General features: G+C 45.7%; 1 protein-coding gene across 1 annotated transcript; it reads left to right on the top strand.

Annotated features, from left to right (window-relative positions):
* Positions 1-17,683: 17,683 nt before the first annotated feature.
* Positions 17,684-18,711, top strand: LOC149457801 (olfactory receptor 5V1-like). The gene has a single exon (XM_089683107.1). The coding sequence runs from the start codon at positions 17,684-17,686 to the stop codon at positions 18,515-18,517; it is 834 nt and encodes a 277-aa protein (XP_089539233.1). The 3' UTR covers positions 18,518-18,711.
* Positions 18,712-19,430: the final 719 nt, after the last annotated feature.

The following is a 19,430-nucleotide window of genomic DNA, read 5'->3' as shown; positions in this document are numbered from 1 at the left end:
AAAAATTTAGATTCTGAAAAATAGCCTACTTCGGACGCGCGAATCGAAATTTTTCCGAAAATGGCGGCGGACATGTGCGGCGACGGAGCGGGGATGTCTGGGAAGGCGCGCAGACAAGGCGCGCTGACCCATAATGCATTCCTCAATGACATGTGATCGCATCAGCCAATCAGCAGCCAGCCAGCCAGCACTGTGTAATGGTCGAGCTATAAATAGCGGCCATTTTGGAATTCTTCATTTGCCTGCAGTCATTGAACAGAGGCAGACCGCTCTGTATTAGGGACAGAGTTAGGGCCACAGAAACGATACTTGGGGACAGAGAAACGTTACTTAGGGACAGAGAACCATTACTCAGGGACACAGAATTGTTAATGAGGGCCACAGAATCGTTACTTAGGGACAAAGAAACGCTAGTTAGGGCCACAGAATTCTTACTCAGGGACAGACAGAATTGTTACTGAGTGCCAGAGAATTGTTACTTAGGGCCACAGAAACGTTATTAGGGCCACAGAATTGTTACTCAGGGACAGACAGAATTGTTACTGAGTGCCAGAGAATTGTTACTTAGGGCCACAGAAACTTTAGTTAGGGCCACAGAATTGTTACTCAGGGACAGACACAGAATTGTTACTGAGGGCCACAGAACTGTTACTTAGGGCCACAGAATTGTTACTCGCACAGACACAGAATTGTTACTCAGGGACACAGAATTGTTACTGAGGGCCACAGAACTGTTACTTAGGGCCACAGAATTGTTACTCGCACAGACACAGAATTGTTACACAGGGACACAGAATTGTTACTGAGGGCCACAGAACCGTTACTTAGGGCCACAGAATTGTTATTCAGGGACACAGAATTGTTACTGAGGGCCACAGAACCGTTACTTAGGGCCACAGAATTGTTACTCAGGGACAGACACAGAATTGTTACTGAGGGCCACAGAATTGTTACTGAGGGCCACAGAACCGTTACTTAGGGCCACAGAAACGTTACTCAGGGACACAGAATTGTTACTGAGGGCCACAGAACCGTTACTTAGGGCCACAGAAACGTTAGTTAGGGCCACAGAATTGTTACTCAGGGACAGACACAGAATTGTTACTGAGGGCCACAGAATTGTTACTGAGGGCAACAGAACCGTTACTTAGGGCCACAGAACCGTTACTTAGGGCCACAGAATTGTTAATCAGGGACAGACACAGAATTGTTACTGAGGGACACAGAATTGTTACTGAGGGCCACAGAACCGTTACTTAGGGCCACAGAATTGTTACTCAGGGACACAGAATTGTTACTGAGGGCCACAGAACCGTTACTTAGGGCCACAGAATTGTTACTCAGGGACAGACACAGAATTGTTACTGAGGGCCACAGAATTGTTACTGAGGGCCACAGAACCGTTACTTAGGGCCGCAGAAACGTTACTCAGGGACACAGAATTGTTACTGAGGGCCACAGAACTGTTACTTAGGGCCACAGAACTGTTACTCGCACAGACACAGAATTGTTACTCAGGGACACAGAACTGTTACTGAGGGCCACAGAACTGTTACTTAGGGCCACAGAATTGTTACTCGCACAGACACAGAATTGTTACACAGGGACACAGAATTGTTACTGAGGGCCACAGAACCGTTACTTAGGGCCACAGAATTGTTACTCAGGGACACAGAATTGTTACTGAGGGCCACAGAACTGTTACTTAGGGCCACAGAATTGTTACTCGCACAGACACAGAATTGTTACTCAGGGACACAGAACTGTTACTGGGGGCCACAGAACTGTTACTTAGGGCCACAGAATTGTTACTCGCACAGACACAGAATTGTTACTCAGGGACACAGAATTGTTACTGAGGGCCACAGAACCGTTACTTAGGGCCACAGAATTGTTACTCGCACAGACACAGAATTGTTACACAGGGACACAGAATTGTTACTGAGGGCCACAGAACCGTTACTTAGGGCCACAGAATTGTTACTCAAGGACACAGAATTGTTACTGAGGGCCACAGAACCGTTACTTAGGGCCACAGAATTGTTACTCAGGGACAGACACAGAATTGTTACTGAGGGCCACAGAATTGTTACTGAGGGCCACAGAACTGTTACTTAGGGCCACAGAAACGTTACTCAGGGACACAGAATTGTTACTCAGGGACAGACACAGAATTGTTACTCAGGGACAGACACAGAATTGTTACTGAGGGACACAGAATTGTTACTGAGGGACACAGAATTGTTACTGAGGGACACAGAATTGTTACTCAGGGAAACAGAATTGTTACTGAGGGACACAGAATTGTTACTCAGGGACAGACACAGAATTGTTACTCAGGGACAGACACAGAATTGTTACTCAGGGACACAGAATCGTTGAATTAAAGAGTATGTCAGACAACATGCAGAGGAGTGGCAGAGGAGGCAATGTTTTAGGAGCGAGCAGACGTGGCAGCAGAGGAAGGGGTCGAGGCAGCACTATTCGCAGCCAGAGGCCAGTGCTCCCGGTGTCATCCAGTACAGTGAGGAAGAGCTAACAGAGGGCGGTCAGGAACGGGGGGAGAAATCCGCCTCTTCAGCAGCCAGGCGAAGAAGTAGTGGCGAGGAGAGTGGCTCGGTAGCCGGTCTAGAGACAGGTCTGTCTCCTGACCCACACGCAGCCGAGGGGGCTAGTAGTGAGGCGGAGACCCTAATTGATGATGATGAGGCTGATCGCACTTGGCAGCCTCGTCGTCATCAGGCTATTGCTTCCGCATCATCAGGAGAAGAGGGTGGCAGCTTGGCAGCGAGCAAAACAGTCGGTGGGTTGTCTCCATCGCCACACTCTGCCATGTGCCACTTTCAGGTCTCCTCACACACTGCTGGTGTGTTCCATTTTTTGTCATAGGGTGCTGGCAGATTACGGGCCTCCCATAGCTGCTGCCAGGCCCCTAATCTGCCATGGGCCCCTGTACCGCCTCCTCATGCTGCTGCCAGGTCCACAGTGTCTCATGCCATGTGCCACTTTCAGGTCTCCTCACACACTGCTGGTGTGTTCAATTTTTTTGACATAGGGTGCTGGCAGATTACGGGCCTCCCATAGCTGCTGCCAGGCCCCTAATCTGCCATGGGCCCCTATACCGCCTCCTCATGCTGCTGCGAAGTCCAGAGTCTCTCATGGGTCCCTGTACGGCCTCCCATTGCTGCTGTCTCCATCGCCACACTCTGCCATGTGCCACTTTCAGGTCTCCTCACACACTGCTGGTGTGTTAAATTTTTTTGACATAGGGTGCTGGCAGATTACGGGCCTCCCATAGCTGCTGCCAGGCCCCTAATCTGCCATGGGCCCCTATACCGCCTCCTCATGCTGCTGCGAAGTCCAGAGTCTCTCATGGGTCCCTGTACGGCCTCCCATTGCTGCTGTCTCCATCGCCACACTCTGCCATGTGCCACTTTCAGGTCTCCTCACACTGCTGGTGTGTTACATTTTTTGTCATAGGGTGCTGGCAGATTACGGGCCTCACATAGCTGCTGCCAGGCCCCTAATCTGCCATGGGCCCCTATACCGCCTCCTCATGCTGCTGCCAAGTTCAGAGTGTGTCATGGGTCCCTGTACGGCCTCCCATTGCTGCTGTCTCCATCGCCACACTCTGCCATGTGCCACTTTCAGGTCTCCTCACACACTGCTGGTGTGTTCAATTTTTTGTCATAGGGTGCTGGCAGATTACGGGCCTCCCATAGCTGCTGCCAGGCCCCTAATCTGCCATGGGCCCCTATACCGCCTCTTCATGCTGCTGCCAGGTCCACAGTCTCTCATGCCATGTGCCACTTTCAGGTCTCCTCACACTGCTGGTGTGTTCAATTTTTTGTCATAGGGTGCTGGCAGATTACGGGCCTCCCATAGCTGCTGCCAGGCCCCTAATCTGCCATGGGCCCCTATACCACCTCCTCCTGCTGCTGCCAGGTCCACAGTCTCTCATGGGTCCCTGTACGGCCTCCCATTGCTGCTGTCTCCATCGCCACACTCTGCCATGTGCCACTTTCAGGTCTCCTCACACTGCTGGTGTGTTCGATTTTGTCATAGGGTGCTGGCAGATTACGGGCCTCCCATTGCTGCTGCCAGGCCCGTAATCTGCCATGGGCCCCCGTACCGCCTCCTCAGGCTGCTGCCAGGTCCAGAGTCTCTCATGGGTCCCTGTACGGCCTCCCATTGCTGCTGTCTCCATCGCCACACTCTGCCATGTGCCACTTTCAGGTCTTCTCACACTGCTGGTGGGTTCCATTTTGTCATAGGGTGCTGGCAGATTACGGGTCTCCCATTGCTGCTGCCAGGCCCGTAATCTGCCATGGGCCCCCGTACCGCCTCCTCATGCTGCTGCCAGGTCCAGAGTCTCTCATGGGTCCCTGTACGGCCTCCCATTGCTGCTGTCTCCATCGCCACACTCTGCCATGTGCCACTTTCAGGTCTCCTCACACTGCTGGTGTGTTCCATTTTGTCATAGGGTGCTGGCAGATTACGGGCCTCCCATTGCTGCTGCCAGGCCCGTAATCTGCCATGGGCCCCCGTACTGCCTCCTCATGCTGCTGCCAGGTCCAGAGTCTCTCATGCCATGTGCCACTTTCAGGTCTCCTCACACTGCTGGTGTGTTCAATTTTTTGACATAGGGTGCTGGCAGATTACGGGCCTCCCATAGCTGCTGCCAGGCCCCTAATCTGCCATGGGCCCCTATACCGCCTCCTCATGCTGCTGCCAGGTCCAGAGTCTCTCATGCCATGTTCCACTTTCAGGTCTCCTCACACTGCTGGTGTGTTCAATTTTTTGTCATAGGGTGCTGGCAGATTACGGGCCTCCCATAGCTGCTGCCAGGCCCCTAATCTGCCATGGGCCCCTATACCACCTCCTCATGCTGCTGCCAGGTCCACAGTCTCTCATGGGTCCCTGTACGGCCTCCCATTGCTGCTGTCTCCATCGCCACACTCTGCCATGTGCCACTTTCTGGTCTCCTCACACTGCTGGTGTGTTCCATTTTTTGTCATAGGGTGCTGGCAGATTACGGGCCTCACATAGCTGCTGCCAGGCCCCTAATCTGCCATGGGCCCCTATGCCGCCTCCTCATGCTGCTGCCAAGTCCAGAGTGTGTCATGGGTCCCTGTACGGCCTCCCATTGCTGCTGTCTCCATCGCCACACTCTGCCATGTGCCACTTTCAGGTCTCCTCACACACTGCTGGTGTGTTCAATTTTTTGTCATAGGGTGCTGGCAGATTACGGGCCTCCCATAGCTGCTGCCAGGCCCCTAATCTGCCATGGGCCCCTATACCGCCTCCTCATGCTGCTGCCAGGTCCACAGTCTCTCATGCCATGTGCCACTTTCAGGTCTCCTCACACTGCTGGTGTGTTCAATTTTTTGACATAGGGTGCTGGCAGATTACGGGCCTCCCATAGCTGCTGCCAGGCCCCTAATCTGCCATGGGCCCCTATACCGCCTCCTCATGCTGCTGCCAAGTCCAGAGTGTGTCATGGGTCCCTGTACGGCCTCCCATTGCTGCTGTCTCCATAGCCACACTCTGCCATGTGCCACTTTCAGGTCTCCTCACACTGCTGGTGTGTTCAATTTTTTGACATAGGGTGCTGGCAGATTACGGGCCTCCCATTGCTGCTGCCAGGCACGTAATCTGCCATGGGCCCCCGTACCGACTCCTCATGCTGTGACGTTGCAACAAGGTGGAATTCAACCCTACATATGTTAGACCGCCTTTACGAACAGCGAAAGGCCATCACCGATTTCCTGATGTTAAAAGCGGATAAAGGTACTCCCTGTGTAACTTAGATGTCAGCCATTGGCAGCTCATGCGTGACACCTGCGCTTGCTCAGGCCCTTTGAGGAGGCCACGCTATTCGTGAGTCGGCAGGACTATGGGATGAACGACGTCATTCCTCTGTTGCACGTCCTGGAACAAATGCTGTTAACAATGGCTGGTCAGGGTGCGGTAGACGTGGCGCACAGATCTCAACGCCACATGACCCCTGTGGGGGCAGGACAGGAAGAAGAGGAGGAGGTAGAGGAGGACATTGGTGCTCAGGAATTATTGAGTGAAATGGGTGGTTTTTCCACTCAGCGGACAGGAGTGGAGGAGCAGGAGCATCTGGTAGAGGAGGAGGAGGAGGAGACAGAGGACCCAGACGCACCGTGGCAGTATGCTGTGGAGATGGAGGCAGGGAGTCCCTCGCATTCCTTGGCACAAATGGCCCATAGCATGCTCGCTTGCTTGCGTAGCGACAGCCGAATAATAACCATCAGACAGAGGGATGACTTTTGGCTGTCCACCTTGTTGGACCCTCGCTACTGTTCAAAAATGGTGGCCTTTTTCACACCTGCTGAGAGGGAGGCCAAAATAACGTACTATAAAAACCACCTATGTAGTCAGCTGGTCTCTGCCTTTCTGCGCCAACGTCCATCCTCAGACACTGTGGGCCCTGTGCGTTCGCGTTCCGCTGCCATGGCAGCAGGGGAGGGGTGGGGTGGTAGGAGCAGTGTCAGCTCCACCAGCAGCGGCTGCCTCAGTCTGCAGTCGATGATGAGTAGCTTTCTTCACCAGCGCAGTGAGGAAACTACTAACCAGCCGCAGCAGCAGCAGCATCAGGTGGACCTGGAGCAGGACCTCAAACAACAGGCTTAGGCCTACTTGGACAGCACCCTGCCAACCGAGGTAGACAATCCCCTTGACTACTGGGCAACGATACTTGACCTTTGGCCCCAACTAGCTGAATTTGCCCTTGAAAGGCTGTCATGCCCGGCCAGTAGCGTGGCATCGGAGCACGTGTTTAGTGCGGCAGGAGGTATTGTAACTCCGCGGAAGACACGACTGTCCACCCAAAGTGTGGAGAGACTCACGTTTGTGAAAATGAATCAGGCGTGGATTAGTCTGGATTTCAAACCACCAGTTCCTGACACAACTGACTAAATCCGCCATGAATCATGCCCCAAACATGTGCCACTTTCAGGTCTCCTCACACTGCTGGTGTGTTCCATTTTTTGTCATAGGGTGCTGGCAGATTACGGGCCTCCCATAGCTGCTGCCAGGCCCCTAATCTGCCATGGGCCCCTATACCGCCTCCTCATGCTGCTGCCAGGTCCAGAGTCTCTCATGGGTCCCTGTACGGCCTCCTATTGCTGCTGTCTCCATCGCCACACTCTGCCATGTGCCACTTTCAGGTCTCCTCACAAACTGCTGGTGTGTTCAATTTTTTGTCATAGGGTGCTGGCAGATTACGGGCCTCCTATAGCTGCTGCCAGGCCCCTAATCTGCCATGGGCCCCTATACCGCCTCCTCATGCTGCTGCCAGGTCCAGAGTCTCTCATGGGTCCCTGTACGGCCTCCCATTGCTGCTGTCTCCATCGCCACACTCTGCCATGTGCCACTTTCAGGTCTCCTCACACACTGCTGGTGTGTTCAATTTTTTGTCATAGGGTGCTGGCAGATTACGGGCCTCCTATAGCTGCTGCCAGGCCCCTAATCTGCCATGGGCCCCTATACCGCCTCCTCATGCTGCTGCCAGGTCCACAGTCTCTCATGGGTCCCTGTACGGCCTCCCATTGCTGCTGTCTCCATCGCCACACTCTGCCATGTGCCACTTTCAGGTCTCCTCACACACTGCTGGTGTGTTCCATTTTTTGTCATAGGGTGCTGACAGATTACGGGCCTTCCATTGCTGCTGCCAGGCCTGTAATCTGCCATGGGCCCCCGTACCGCCTGGTCACGCTGCTGCTGGGTCCACAGTGTGACATGGGTCCCTGTACTGGCTCCCATTGCTCCCACTCTGCCATGTGCCACTTTCAGGTCTCCTCACACTCCTGCTGGTTTCCATTTTGTCATAGGTTGCTGGCAGATTACAGGCCTCCCATAGGTCCTGCCAGGCCCCAAATCTGCCATGGGCCCCCGTACCGCCTCGTCACGCTGCTGCTGGGTCCACAGTGTGACATGGGTCCTTGTACCGCCTCCCATTGCTCCCACTCTGCCATGTGCCACTTTGAGGTCTCCTCACACTCCTGCTGGTTTCCATTTTGTCATAGGTTGCTGTATGGCCTCCCATTGCTGCTGCCTCCACCGCCACACTGTGGCTCCAAACACTGGTTTTGGCCCCGTGACTGGCCAAATGAGTGAAGTGTGCGGTGATTCTAAGATCGACGGCACTCATCTGCATGTCATACTGAGTGACAGTATTATTTCTCTTCCCCAGCAGACTCCAAGGGCATTTAAATTAAAGGTACAGTGTTCTGCACTAATATTAAGTCTCTCTGAAGCCTAGAAACACCCTTTTTTAAGTTAAATTCACAGCGAATTTATTCGACTCGAATCGAATATTGTCCACGAATTCGCCGAATCAGTCGAATCGAATTTTTCATTTCTTCGCTCATCTCTAGTCACAATGCATGTTTTAAAATCTTCTTGCTTGGTAAATGTTGCAGCTCTGTACCATGGGAGATAGAAATATCAAAATAGCTTTCATCATTATCATTATATTCCCTAAGGTAAATGGCTCATATATACCTCTATTTAATGCAAGAAGCTTTTAAAGCCTCCCAGTCAGCATTTGCTATGTGTGACTTGTGCTTTGGTATCTTGTGTAAAATTGCATAAATTATTTTCTTTAAAAGAACAACTGCATCTTGAATGTGAACAAGTATTTTTTTTTTTTAACAAGAAGACTGTTTTCCATTTCACCTAATAAAAGTGCACAGTGGAATAAAGAAAAAGAACTTCTCCAGCATGATTGCATTTTTGAAGCTATTAGAAGATGTACTGGATTAAATTAAGTAAATACTACTTCTTTAAAGCATGTTTCCACTTTTGCAGCTAAGTTTGAGAAAACCCCACTATATGTTTGTTATGTGTTTCTATTCACACAGCATACGTAACATTAAAATAAATAAATAAATATATATATATTTATTTATTACCTGAAGGTATTTTGAGGATAAGCTGCTTGACTGCAAGAATTTCTCAAATTCAGTGTGATCTGTCCCAATAGCTGAGTTCAGATCTCATTATCATACAATGGAGAAGCCCAGCTCCTAAACCTTTAACCCTTTGGTAAGGCACACTCTATTCAAATCTAGTACAAATTATTATTATTATTATACAGTATTTATATAGCGCTAAAAGGTTTGCTCAGCGCTGTACATTATAGTGGGGGACAGAACATGAGACAATACAGCAACAAAACAATACACGAGGGGTTCGAGGGCCCTGCTCCTTGGAGCTTACAATCTAGGAGATTATGAGAGTAGATGTGCTATACAGTACAGACAGGTTTAATTATGGCAAAAATAACTTCCCAGCCCCCCTCATAACTAAAGGAACTAAGTAGAACATTTCCTTGCTGGAAGTTCCAGAAAATAGCATCTAAAAAAGGTAAGTTGCAATTTTAAATGTTTTTTTTACGTTATGCTATGTGAATAGGAGCATGTAGCGTAATAACATCCATAGGTATGTTACCAATTCAACAATATACTGATTTTGCTATGGATCCCAGAATTAATGTTGAAATATCTATAAACCGTATCCATACCCAAATACAAAATACAGTAAATTGCAGTACATCAGTTCTTTGATGTGGTGGCTGCTTTGGTTTCTTTCTTCTTTTGTTAGACTTTTTTTCTCTTTTATGTCACCTGGCTCATCTTGCCACACCACCAGTCTACCACCACCATACCACACATCCTGTGCTAGGGTCATAATGTGTACTTGTACTATATCAGTAAATAAGCAGTGTAGTCACCCTAGTCTGCTGTCCTGATTTGGAATAAAATCACCTCCCTCTGTCCTCATCTTCTATACACAAATGTTTTGCGGTTCACAGAAGGAAGCTGGTAACACTGAATTATACTTTTCAGTACACAGAAAATTATAATCAAGCTGGATTTCTAGCAGGATCAAGAGGAATGTTTGTATATTTGTATATATTTGTTTTACTCTTTTTTTAATTGAATGGCATCTTACAGAAACTGACTTGTAACATTTACATTTACATTGTAATCTAGAGCAAATAGTCAGTAGATGCAACTTATTTCAATATCCTCAACACCTCTACATTGCATATGGCCAGTGCCGGGACACATATTAACCCCCTAAGTATATATTCCCCTTACAAGCCAAAATTCTCACCAAACCAAAATTCCCCTACTCCCAGTACAAATCCCCACCCTGCTGAAATACCCCCATCCAGAACAAATGTTTGACCGCCAGAGTTTCCTTACCTGGTTTTTGCTGGGAAGAGATGAGGACAGGTAAGGAAAACCTGTACAGTCCTAATCTGACAGTCCAGATGCAGGAGCACTGCACTGGCAGGAGGAGAAGCTGGAGGGGAGAGAGAGAGCACAGCATGCACCTTCTCCCGAATCTCTCCTGCTCGCCTGATTCTGCCTGACACTTCCTGCGCTAAGCTGACAGGAGTAGGGATGCTGCTGTCACTATTCATGTCAGCTTAAAGTGGCAGGAACCTTTAAGTGGTGCCACCCCCACCTCACATGATACCACAACGCCTAGGGCAGCCACCCCTCATACCCACCCCTTGTTCTGGCCCTGCATACAGCCAATAAACATAACAACTTGAGGTAGACAAAGGGGATCATGTAAGAAGATATACATTTTGATGTAATACACAACTTAGATATTAACATGTATTTGCGTGCCCAAGCTAACTTTCCTGTCAGCAATAAATTTAGTTTTTGTTCTTAGGTTTACAATTGCTTTAAGATACCTGGATGCTTAGCAAGGCTTTAAATTGTACTACCATTTTATAGTAATCAACTGAATTAAAAAGCATAATTATTTATACAAGGTTGAAAGTCCAATATATACAGTGGGGTTGCTTAAATAAAAACTTGAGAGAGGAAAATCTGGTGCAATCGTGCATGGTAGCCAATCAGCTTTTAAGTTCAGCTTGTTCAATTAAGCTTTAACAAAAAAAAACAAAGCTGATTGGTTTCTATGCAGAGCTGCATCAGATTTTGCACTCTCCAGTTTTAGTAAACCAACCCCAATGTATTGTAATTTACAAAACATTTTAAAACAACATACCAAAATAACCTTGAGAATGTCACAATTTTTAAACAATGAAAAAAAGTCAGCAGTAAGCATAAACAGAGGCGAATATTAAAAAAGTATACTCACACACAGTACTAGTTAAACAGACTTGTGTATACTGGGTTTTAAGGAAAACCTTTGTTAACAGAGGTCTATAAGCTGCCATTGCTGACTAACTTTTAAACATGCTAGTTGCCTGACTGTATTGCTGCTACTTTGACTTTCATGCATTTTGAGTCACTGATCAAAAAAAAAGCATACAGAAAATTAATTTAGAATCAAGTCAGCACACCTGTATAATTGCTCCAAGTAATTTTAAGAAGGTATACAGCAGCGGTAGTCTTTGATAGGATTCTTTTTACTGAGTTTGTATAGCATATTTTTACAATAGGTTTAAACTTATATTAATTATTATTTGATTAAATATCCTATCATTCAGGGATTTCATATATTTAAAGCCCAACTCCAACCAAAACATGTTATTTAAGTTTTAGATAGTGTAGAAAACCCAGACCCTTATCTGAGCATGCAGCCCGGCATTTCAGGAAAGAGGGTGAGGGGACAAGCGAGCATCCCCCCTCCTGAACCATACCAGGCCATATGTCCTCAACATGGGGGGGTACTTTGGGGCAGGGGGGCTCCCCCCCAAAGCACCTTGTCCCCATGTTGATGGAGACAAGGGCCTCTTCCTCACAACTGTAGTAGATGGTTGTGGGGGTCTGAGAGCAGGGGGATTTAACAAGGTCCCCCAGATTCTGGCCAAGTGTAAAGTTTGGTGGAGGGGGGATTATGGTGTGGGTTTGTTTTTCAGAGGTTGGGCTTGGTCCCTTAGTTCCAGTGAAGGGAACTCTTAAGCGTTAGCATACCAAGACATTTTGGACAATTTCATGCTCCCAGCTTTGTGGGAAGAGTTTGGGAATGGCCCCTTCCTGCTCCAACATAACTGCACACCAGTGCACAAACCAAGGTCCAAAAAGATATGGATGAACAGGTTTGGGGTGGAGGAACTTGACTGGACTGCATAGAGTACTGATTTTAACCCAATAGAACACCTTTGCGATGAATTAGAGTGGAGACTGTAAGCCAGACCTTCTCGTCTGACATCAGTGCCTGACCTCACAAATATGTTTCTCGAAGAATGGTCAAACATTCCCATAGACACACTCCTAAACCTTGTGGACAGCCTTCCCAGAGGAGTTGAAACTGTTATAGCTGCAAAGGGTGGGCCAACTCAATATTGAACCCTATGGACTAAGACTGGGATGCCATTAAAGTTCATGTGTGTGAAAGGCAGGCGTTCAAATACTTTTGGCAATATAGTGTATAGTGCAAGGAACACACAGATAGACACCACCATCCTTGAAATTACAATTAGTAAGAAATTCCACCATACATGGTACTTTAAAGGTGCTTGATAGTATATTAAATATACACCATTTTTAAAATTTCATCAGTGTATTCATATTCATATAAAATATAAAACATGATATAGCGCAGCATGGCTTCCTGTGTACATTCAAAAATATACTACATACAGTAAAAGTTTAGCAAATTTGTTTCACAGCTTGACATTGATCCTCCCACTCTGCTATATACCACTTGTCTTTTTATTGTGTTCAGACCAGGTACATTATGAGTTCTGGATGGCATTGGCAGGGGGGATTTCAATAATTTTAAAATAATGCATTTTGTGGGTCCCAGATATCCCAGTTCTCCAGGTTCTGTGAAACATGATACAAATAAAATCAATATTCATTCAATAAATTGATTGTAACATCAATTATATATTTAATATTGACATTTACCTTTTTTTCATTATCACAAATACAGGGATCAGGACCAACCAACCAACCACACCAAACCTCCCCCTGGGAGGAGAGCCGAATACTCAGTGGGAGAGGGAGGGAAAAAAAGGGGAAGGAAAAGGATAAGTCCTATGGTGAAGTTTCTTTAGATCCTTTACCCTTTCTTGTTTCCCAAACCTTACATTATACAATTTTACACTCTAATTTAAAATAAACAACACCTTCTGACTGCAGACTTCTCCCATAACCAGGGGCGGACTGACAACTCATGGGGCCCCCGGGCAATAGGGGATCATGGGGCCCCTGTGTCTTTGCCCAAACTCGAAAAAGGTACCAGGGGCATCTCATGGGGCCCCTTACTGACCTCGGGCCCTCGGGCAGTGCCCGAGTTTCCAAATGGTCAGTCCACCCCTGCCCATAACAGATTATATAAGATAAATACAAATGTAACACACATTTTCATACACTTAAAATCAAAATTTGACATGCATATTCAAGACAATTAGTTAATGTGAGGCAAAGATTTTGATCTGCCATCCTCATCTCTATTGATTTTTGCATTCAGCTTACATACTTATAGCTAGGTGCTAGCTGAACTTTGTAGAAAAGTTTGTGGGACAATGTATGTCAGGGCTCCAGGGTATGATCAGAGGTATGTGAACTGACGCAGGGAAACGCAGGCTTCAGATATGATATAAACAATATAATTTATTAACACTAACAATACATAAACGCAGTGCAATACTAAAGCATAACACAGTGCAAACGAACCAAACCAGACCACCCACAGATAATACATACAATGCAAGCGTCGTCAGGCATGCCGGGTCAATAACAATCGGGCAGGTAGGAACGGGGTCAGGCAGAGAATGGTCGGGGTCACAAGCCAGGGATCAAGCAGGAGAAGTCAGCAGAGGTCCGGATCAGGCAGGGTCAGCAACGAATCAGTCAGACAGAGACAGGGACAGGAACAGGGACAGGGACAGGAACAGGAACAGGAATGCAGGTAACAAGATACAGGGCCCAGGAAAACCACACACCAAGGCCCAGCCTGCAGGTCTGGCCATCCCCTAAATACACCTGCATAATCAGCTTCAGGTGTTTGGCTGGCTGCAGGGTTGAGTCTCTGATTGCTGAGAGCACCCGCTGGCCAGCCCTGGTACTGCAGCCCACAAGGCAGGTGAGTCCCACCATTACTGGCAAGTCCATTCCTGACAATGTGTCTCAGCAAGGATGTTAACTCAGTCTTTATGAGCACACTCTCCTCGTGCATTACCGTGATAAAAAAGGATTTATTGAAACTTACAAAAGTATATACTTACAAACCAAGAGTCAACTCCCTTCCTCTGAGCTCTGAGGAAGGGAGTTCGTCTCCTGAAACATGTTAGCATAGCCTGTCGTAAGACCAACATTTTCTGGGACTGTCACATTGGTTCCTTGTTTGTTTACATGACTCTTAGTTTGTGAGTATATACTTTAGCCATTTTAAATAAATCCTTTTTTATCACGGTAATGCATGAGGAGAGTGCGCCCTTTTTTTGCTTTCTTCCAGTAGTATCAAGATTCCCCGATCTTTAGAGGGCCGCACCTCAGCGAGTGACTGTTACCATGTTCCTGGGATGCTTAAAGACCTGAGCACTGGTCTTGCTTTTTTCTCTTGATGTTCAGTCTTTATGGACTTTCATTGTCACCTCACCTAATTGGCCCACACCTGATCATAAGGAGGTGGATGAGAAGTACATTTCCGGTATGGATGACACTGATCTGCCCCCATGAGAAAAGTACAGCTCCCAGAAGACTTTATGACTGGGGGGAGAGACCAAGAGAAATAAAATCTAGCGGCTCTAGAAGGTTCGTGGTTGGAGCATGAGACATGAGAAGCTCAGAGTTTGTGGGACCCTGTTGCCCTCCAGCGAGGCCTATCTCTCTGAATTGGAAATCTCCGGTACCACCGAGGCGAAACCACCAGCCATTTAGGAAGGTTTGCAGAATTCTGCTGGCCACCTCAGATAAGTTCCCAGCTGGTCACTTTACTCGAGTTCCTCATCAGACACCACAGACCCACATTCTGCTAGTCACCTAATACAAAGCTTTGACCAGTCACCTCAGACAAATATTTATCCAGTCACCTCAGACAAACTGTCAGCTGGTCACTTTAGTCAAATCTCCCACCAAACACCTCAGACCCTCATTCTACCAGTCACCCCAAACAAAGCTTGGGCTGGTCACCTCAGACACACATTCTGCCAGTCACCTCAGGCAAACTTTCAGTCGGTCACCTCAGAAAAGGCTACAGACAATCACCTCAGATAGACATTAATCCGATCACCTCAGACATATCCAGCTTCAACTCAGGATATCCTTTTTTCGCCTATCCTAGTTCATCAACTTTCCACCATTATACCACCGGAAAGGCCCATAACTAAGCTAGCATAAGTAATCACATGAGGCTATTCCATCTTGCCTGAATCCATCTTGTTTTATCATTATGGTATTTGTCTTATCATATATCTTGATGGGGGTTTATTTCTCACAACAAAGCTTTGCAGGCATATGGGCAGGCTTATCAGGACCACCTTGAAGTCTAATAATTAGTTTAGCCTCATGAAAATTTAATTTCACATTTTTTTTTCTGCCTTGGTTATGCTCTTGATGATCTTGTCATAGCTCAAATTAAGTTGTATATGCTATGGAATTTAGGCCCAATCACCTTTAGGTCAAAGTCAAGATTGTTATATGGAAAAATTGTATTGTAACAGTGTGTTATAAGGTCATTATTGCAAACCTGTACATTTATTATTAACCAATGTTAAGGGATAAGTAACCTTTGGAAACATGTTACATGTTCCACCCATTATTAGGGTGAAACATGTAACATGACCCCAATGCTGCAGCCACTGCCCGATCCCCACTCCGCCCTGCCCCGTAGCAGCAGTATGGGGAGAAGTTCCCCATATTAGCTGTCACTTTTTGAAAACACCGAGGCTCCACCCACATGGCCTCATCATTCCTTCACAGAGTTCAGTGAATGAATGAACTACAGGGGAGAATGTCACCAGCACAGAGGATCACCAATATGGCTCTAAAAGTTTTAATGAACGATCACATAGTTACAGCAAGGCAACGTTTGGGAGTCTCGCAGGACCCCTTCATCAGGCATGTTACGTGTAACTATGTGATTGTTCATTAAAACTTTTGTACCCACATTGGTGGTCCTCGGTGTGCTGGAGACATTCTCCCTTGCTGATTCTGTTCAAATCCAGCCGATGGTCGCTGCAGCACCCACATACACGCAGCCATTTTTAATGCAGGAATGTGTGCATTTGGATTGTACACTTTCTGAATGAACTACAAGTTCCGACAGCCTTAGTGGCTGTCGGCTTGTAGTTCTCAATGAACTACTGCGGTGCGGTGGAGCACTGTGGTAGTTCATTGATTCTTCTAGTCAGTATATCTGCTTGCCTGTACATCCTGCATGAGCAAGCAGCTATACTGACAGGTCTACAGGAGACCTGCATAGCGCCAGCGATCTGCTGATCGCTGGTGCAATGCTTTACAGGTTGCTGCAACAAGAAAATAAGAAATGTACATTTTTTACCTGCAAAAAATGTGCATTTATTATTTTTTGTCAAACAGTGAACTTATCCTTTACATTCATAATACATTCTAGGTAAATTTAACCTGGTGTTGTTTATTGTGTCAAAGGAATTTGTCAGAGTGGTGGAAGTACTCCACCACTCAAGCTCAGTGAAGAAAATTAAGCTTCAGAGAGATTACCAAACTATTAGCACTTACATGGGTGTGCTACATACTAAATGTTTGGTCATCCAGTAGTAAGAGTATATATCTCTCTCTTACAATATCATCTGTACTTTACCACAAAGCAATACTGTTTGTGGTGTAACAATTGTACTCATCTTTAAAAGCTCAATAAAAATATTGAATTGAAAAATATAAAATATCAAAACTCATTTGCTTTAAACCAGATATCGTGCAAGGTTCATTAACAACTGGGCATTCACTGTGTTTTGTTTGGTATGCATGAGGCATAGAACATTGGGACAGAAATCCACAGCCTAACGATAAAAAGGAAGTCAGCAGCAGGAAGAAAATGCAGTAAGGTGGTGTCTGCATGCAATTCTCTGCATGTAGTTCTCCAATTTGAACTTGCACAACAAACTCTAACTATTTTCTATTATTATGTGCCAACTCTCAGACTTGTTAATTGTCTTTCCAAGTGTCTGGATCTTAAAAAACACACAATGAGCTGCCTAGGCCCAGAAGTTGATTTTTAAAAAGGAGAAATGTATAAATAAATGTAATACAATGATTTTCTAGACATAGACAAAAGATATGTATTTTAAAGCTGATCATTTTCTTTTCATACATACAGAGTACAACAGGTGGTTTAATGATTCTGGAGGTCAGGCTTCCTGTATATTTATTAAAACTCAATGATTCATTCAGAAGAGTTTGAAATTGTAAAACAGTTACAGTTTACTACTGTTGCCTGCAAAATAGAAGCAGAGGTCAACCAGTTCAAAAACACAAGAAATTCACATTTGGAGAGATTGATTGATTTGAGTGCCATCATCAAATACCACATATAACCTCTCTGTTTTGTCATGGAGATGTTTAATGAGACTTTAAAATCTACATTTACAGGCTTCACCTTTCAATGCTTTTCAGACATTTTTGAAAATGAGATTCCTCTCTTTTTAACATTTTTGATAATTTATCTTAACATTTTACTAGGGAACATTGCAGTATTCTCATGTATTATCCTTGACACCCATTTACATAATCCTATGTATATCTTCCTGGGCAATTTATCAATTATTGAAATTTTTTCGACTTCAAACATTCTACCAAAGCTTGTGTGCATGCTCTCCAGTCAGAAGAGGACTATGACATTCCAAGAGTGCATGACTCAAATGTATTTCTTCATCTTCTTCACTTGTACTGAATTCTTGCTTTTGGCTGTTATGGCGTATGACCGTTATGTGGCGATATGTCACCCCCTTCATTATTCCCTTTTCATGAATTTCAAACATTGTATTTCATTTTTGGTTGGTGTCTGGACTGCTTCAGCTTTAGAGCCAGTAATACATTCTATTTTTATAGCAAATTTGTCATTTTGCTCATCCCATCAAATCGACCATTTTTTCTGTGGCATTTCCCCTTTGTTAAAACTTTCCTGCACTGACACTTCACATGTTGAGATTGCAACATATGTTTTGGGAGCTGTTGTAGGCTTGAGTGCATTTTCACTCACATTGTCCTCCTATGTGTTTATTATAATCACTATTTTAAATATCCAGTCAGCAGATGGAAGACGCAAAGCATTTTTTACATGTGCATCCCACTTGACTTCTGTTCTTATATTTTATGGAACCTCTCTGTCACTTCATGTTAGACCGATATCAATGTATTCTCCAACTGAAGACAAAATGTTTTCTCTTCTATATATCATACTAATCCCAATTGCTAACCCTCTTATATACACTTTAAAGAACAAACAATTTAAAGAGTCATTCAAAAAAGTGACAACTCTACAATGTAAAGCAGGAAACTTGGAGTTTGAATATAAAGTTGCGACAATGAATTCCTGCAAGAGCCAGAAAACTAAGCAGAATCCTTAGTATTCCACAAGCACTACAGAACAATTTAAAATTATGTAATCAAACTGTGTGATTTGAAGCCCAATTGAACTTTTCATTTAAATTAGCTCAATGGATTCCAGGTGCATAAAAATAAAGTGTATTCAGGTCTTACCATTTTTTTTTATAAAGCAGCCACAGGCTGATTAAAAACGTCTGTTCCCTGCCAACATGCCCTAAAGAAGGACTCTTGCGCTGCTTATGGAAGCAATGGTCTCTCTGCATATGTATAGGCCCCCTTCTGAGTCTCAGCTAGAGCTCTTTAAAGTGGTTCCAAAGTTAAAAGTTTATTTTTACCTTAATGCATTACCTACATGTAGACAGTTTGCCTACTGTACGTCAATTAATTTTGGCTGCCCTAGCTGGGGGAAGGAGTTAATGACTTGGCCACCCTCCCTGGGCAAAGTTTGTGGGCATTTTCTGGGTTCGACCCACCGGTCCTGTGTAAACATAAAAGGGACAGGGGCTCAGATCCCATGGGCTCTCTCTCTCTCTCTGAGGCTTGGAGGAAGGCCTGGAAGGGGTGTTCTCTCTCTGAGTCTTGGGCGAAAGTCCAGAAAGAGATCCACACTCCTCCATGTAGAGGGATTGCTGGGACTTGTGTAATGGATTGTGATAGACAATCAGTATTTTGTCAGATAATCAGTAAAATGACAATTTTATAGTTTTGCTTCTCTCTGCCTCTTGCTCTTTAAATTCCTTACTCTTTTAAGTAAACAATCAGATATAGGCTGGCAGAACAATGATAATTAAGATGGCGCCTTCATCCGGAGTCTCGCCCGAGGCGACTCATTAGAGGAAAAAGCACCTTTCAACGTAAACAACCCCCATAAAAGGGAATAAGTCTCATTTGTGACAATGATTGGAAGATATCAACACGGATGAAAGAACACAC

This window comes from Staurois parvus, unplaced genomic scaffold, assembly GCF_062004578.1.
Source record: "Staurois parvus isolate SC_StPar_1 unplaced genomic scaffold, SC_StPar_1.0 ptg000303l, whole genome shotgun sequence".
Lineage (NCBI taxonomy): Eukaryota > Metazoa > Chordata > Amphibia > Anura > Ranidae > Staurois > Staurois parvus.
Note: the sequence above shows the minus strand (reverse complement) of the source record. Positions and strands in the feature narration are given on the sequence as shown.

Excerpts from the sequence above, each read along its gene's own strand:
- LOC149457801 (XM_089683107.1), top strand. The coding sequence starts at position 17,684 with ATGTATATCTTCCTGGGCAATTTATCAATTATTGAAATTTTTTCGACT.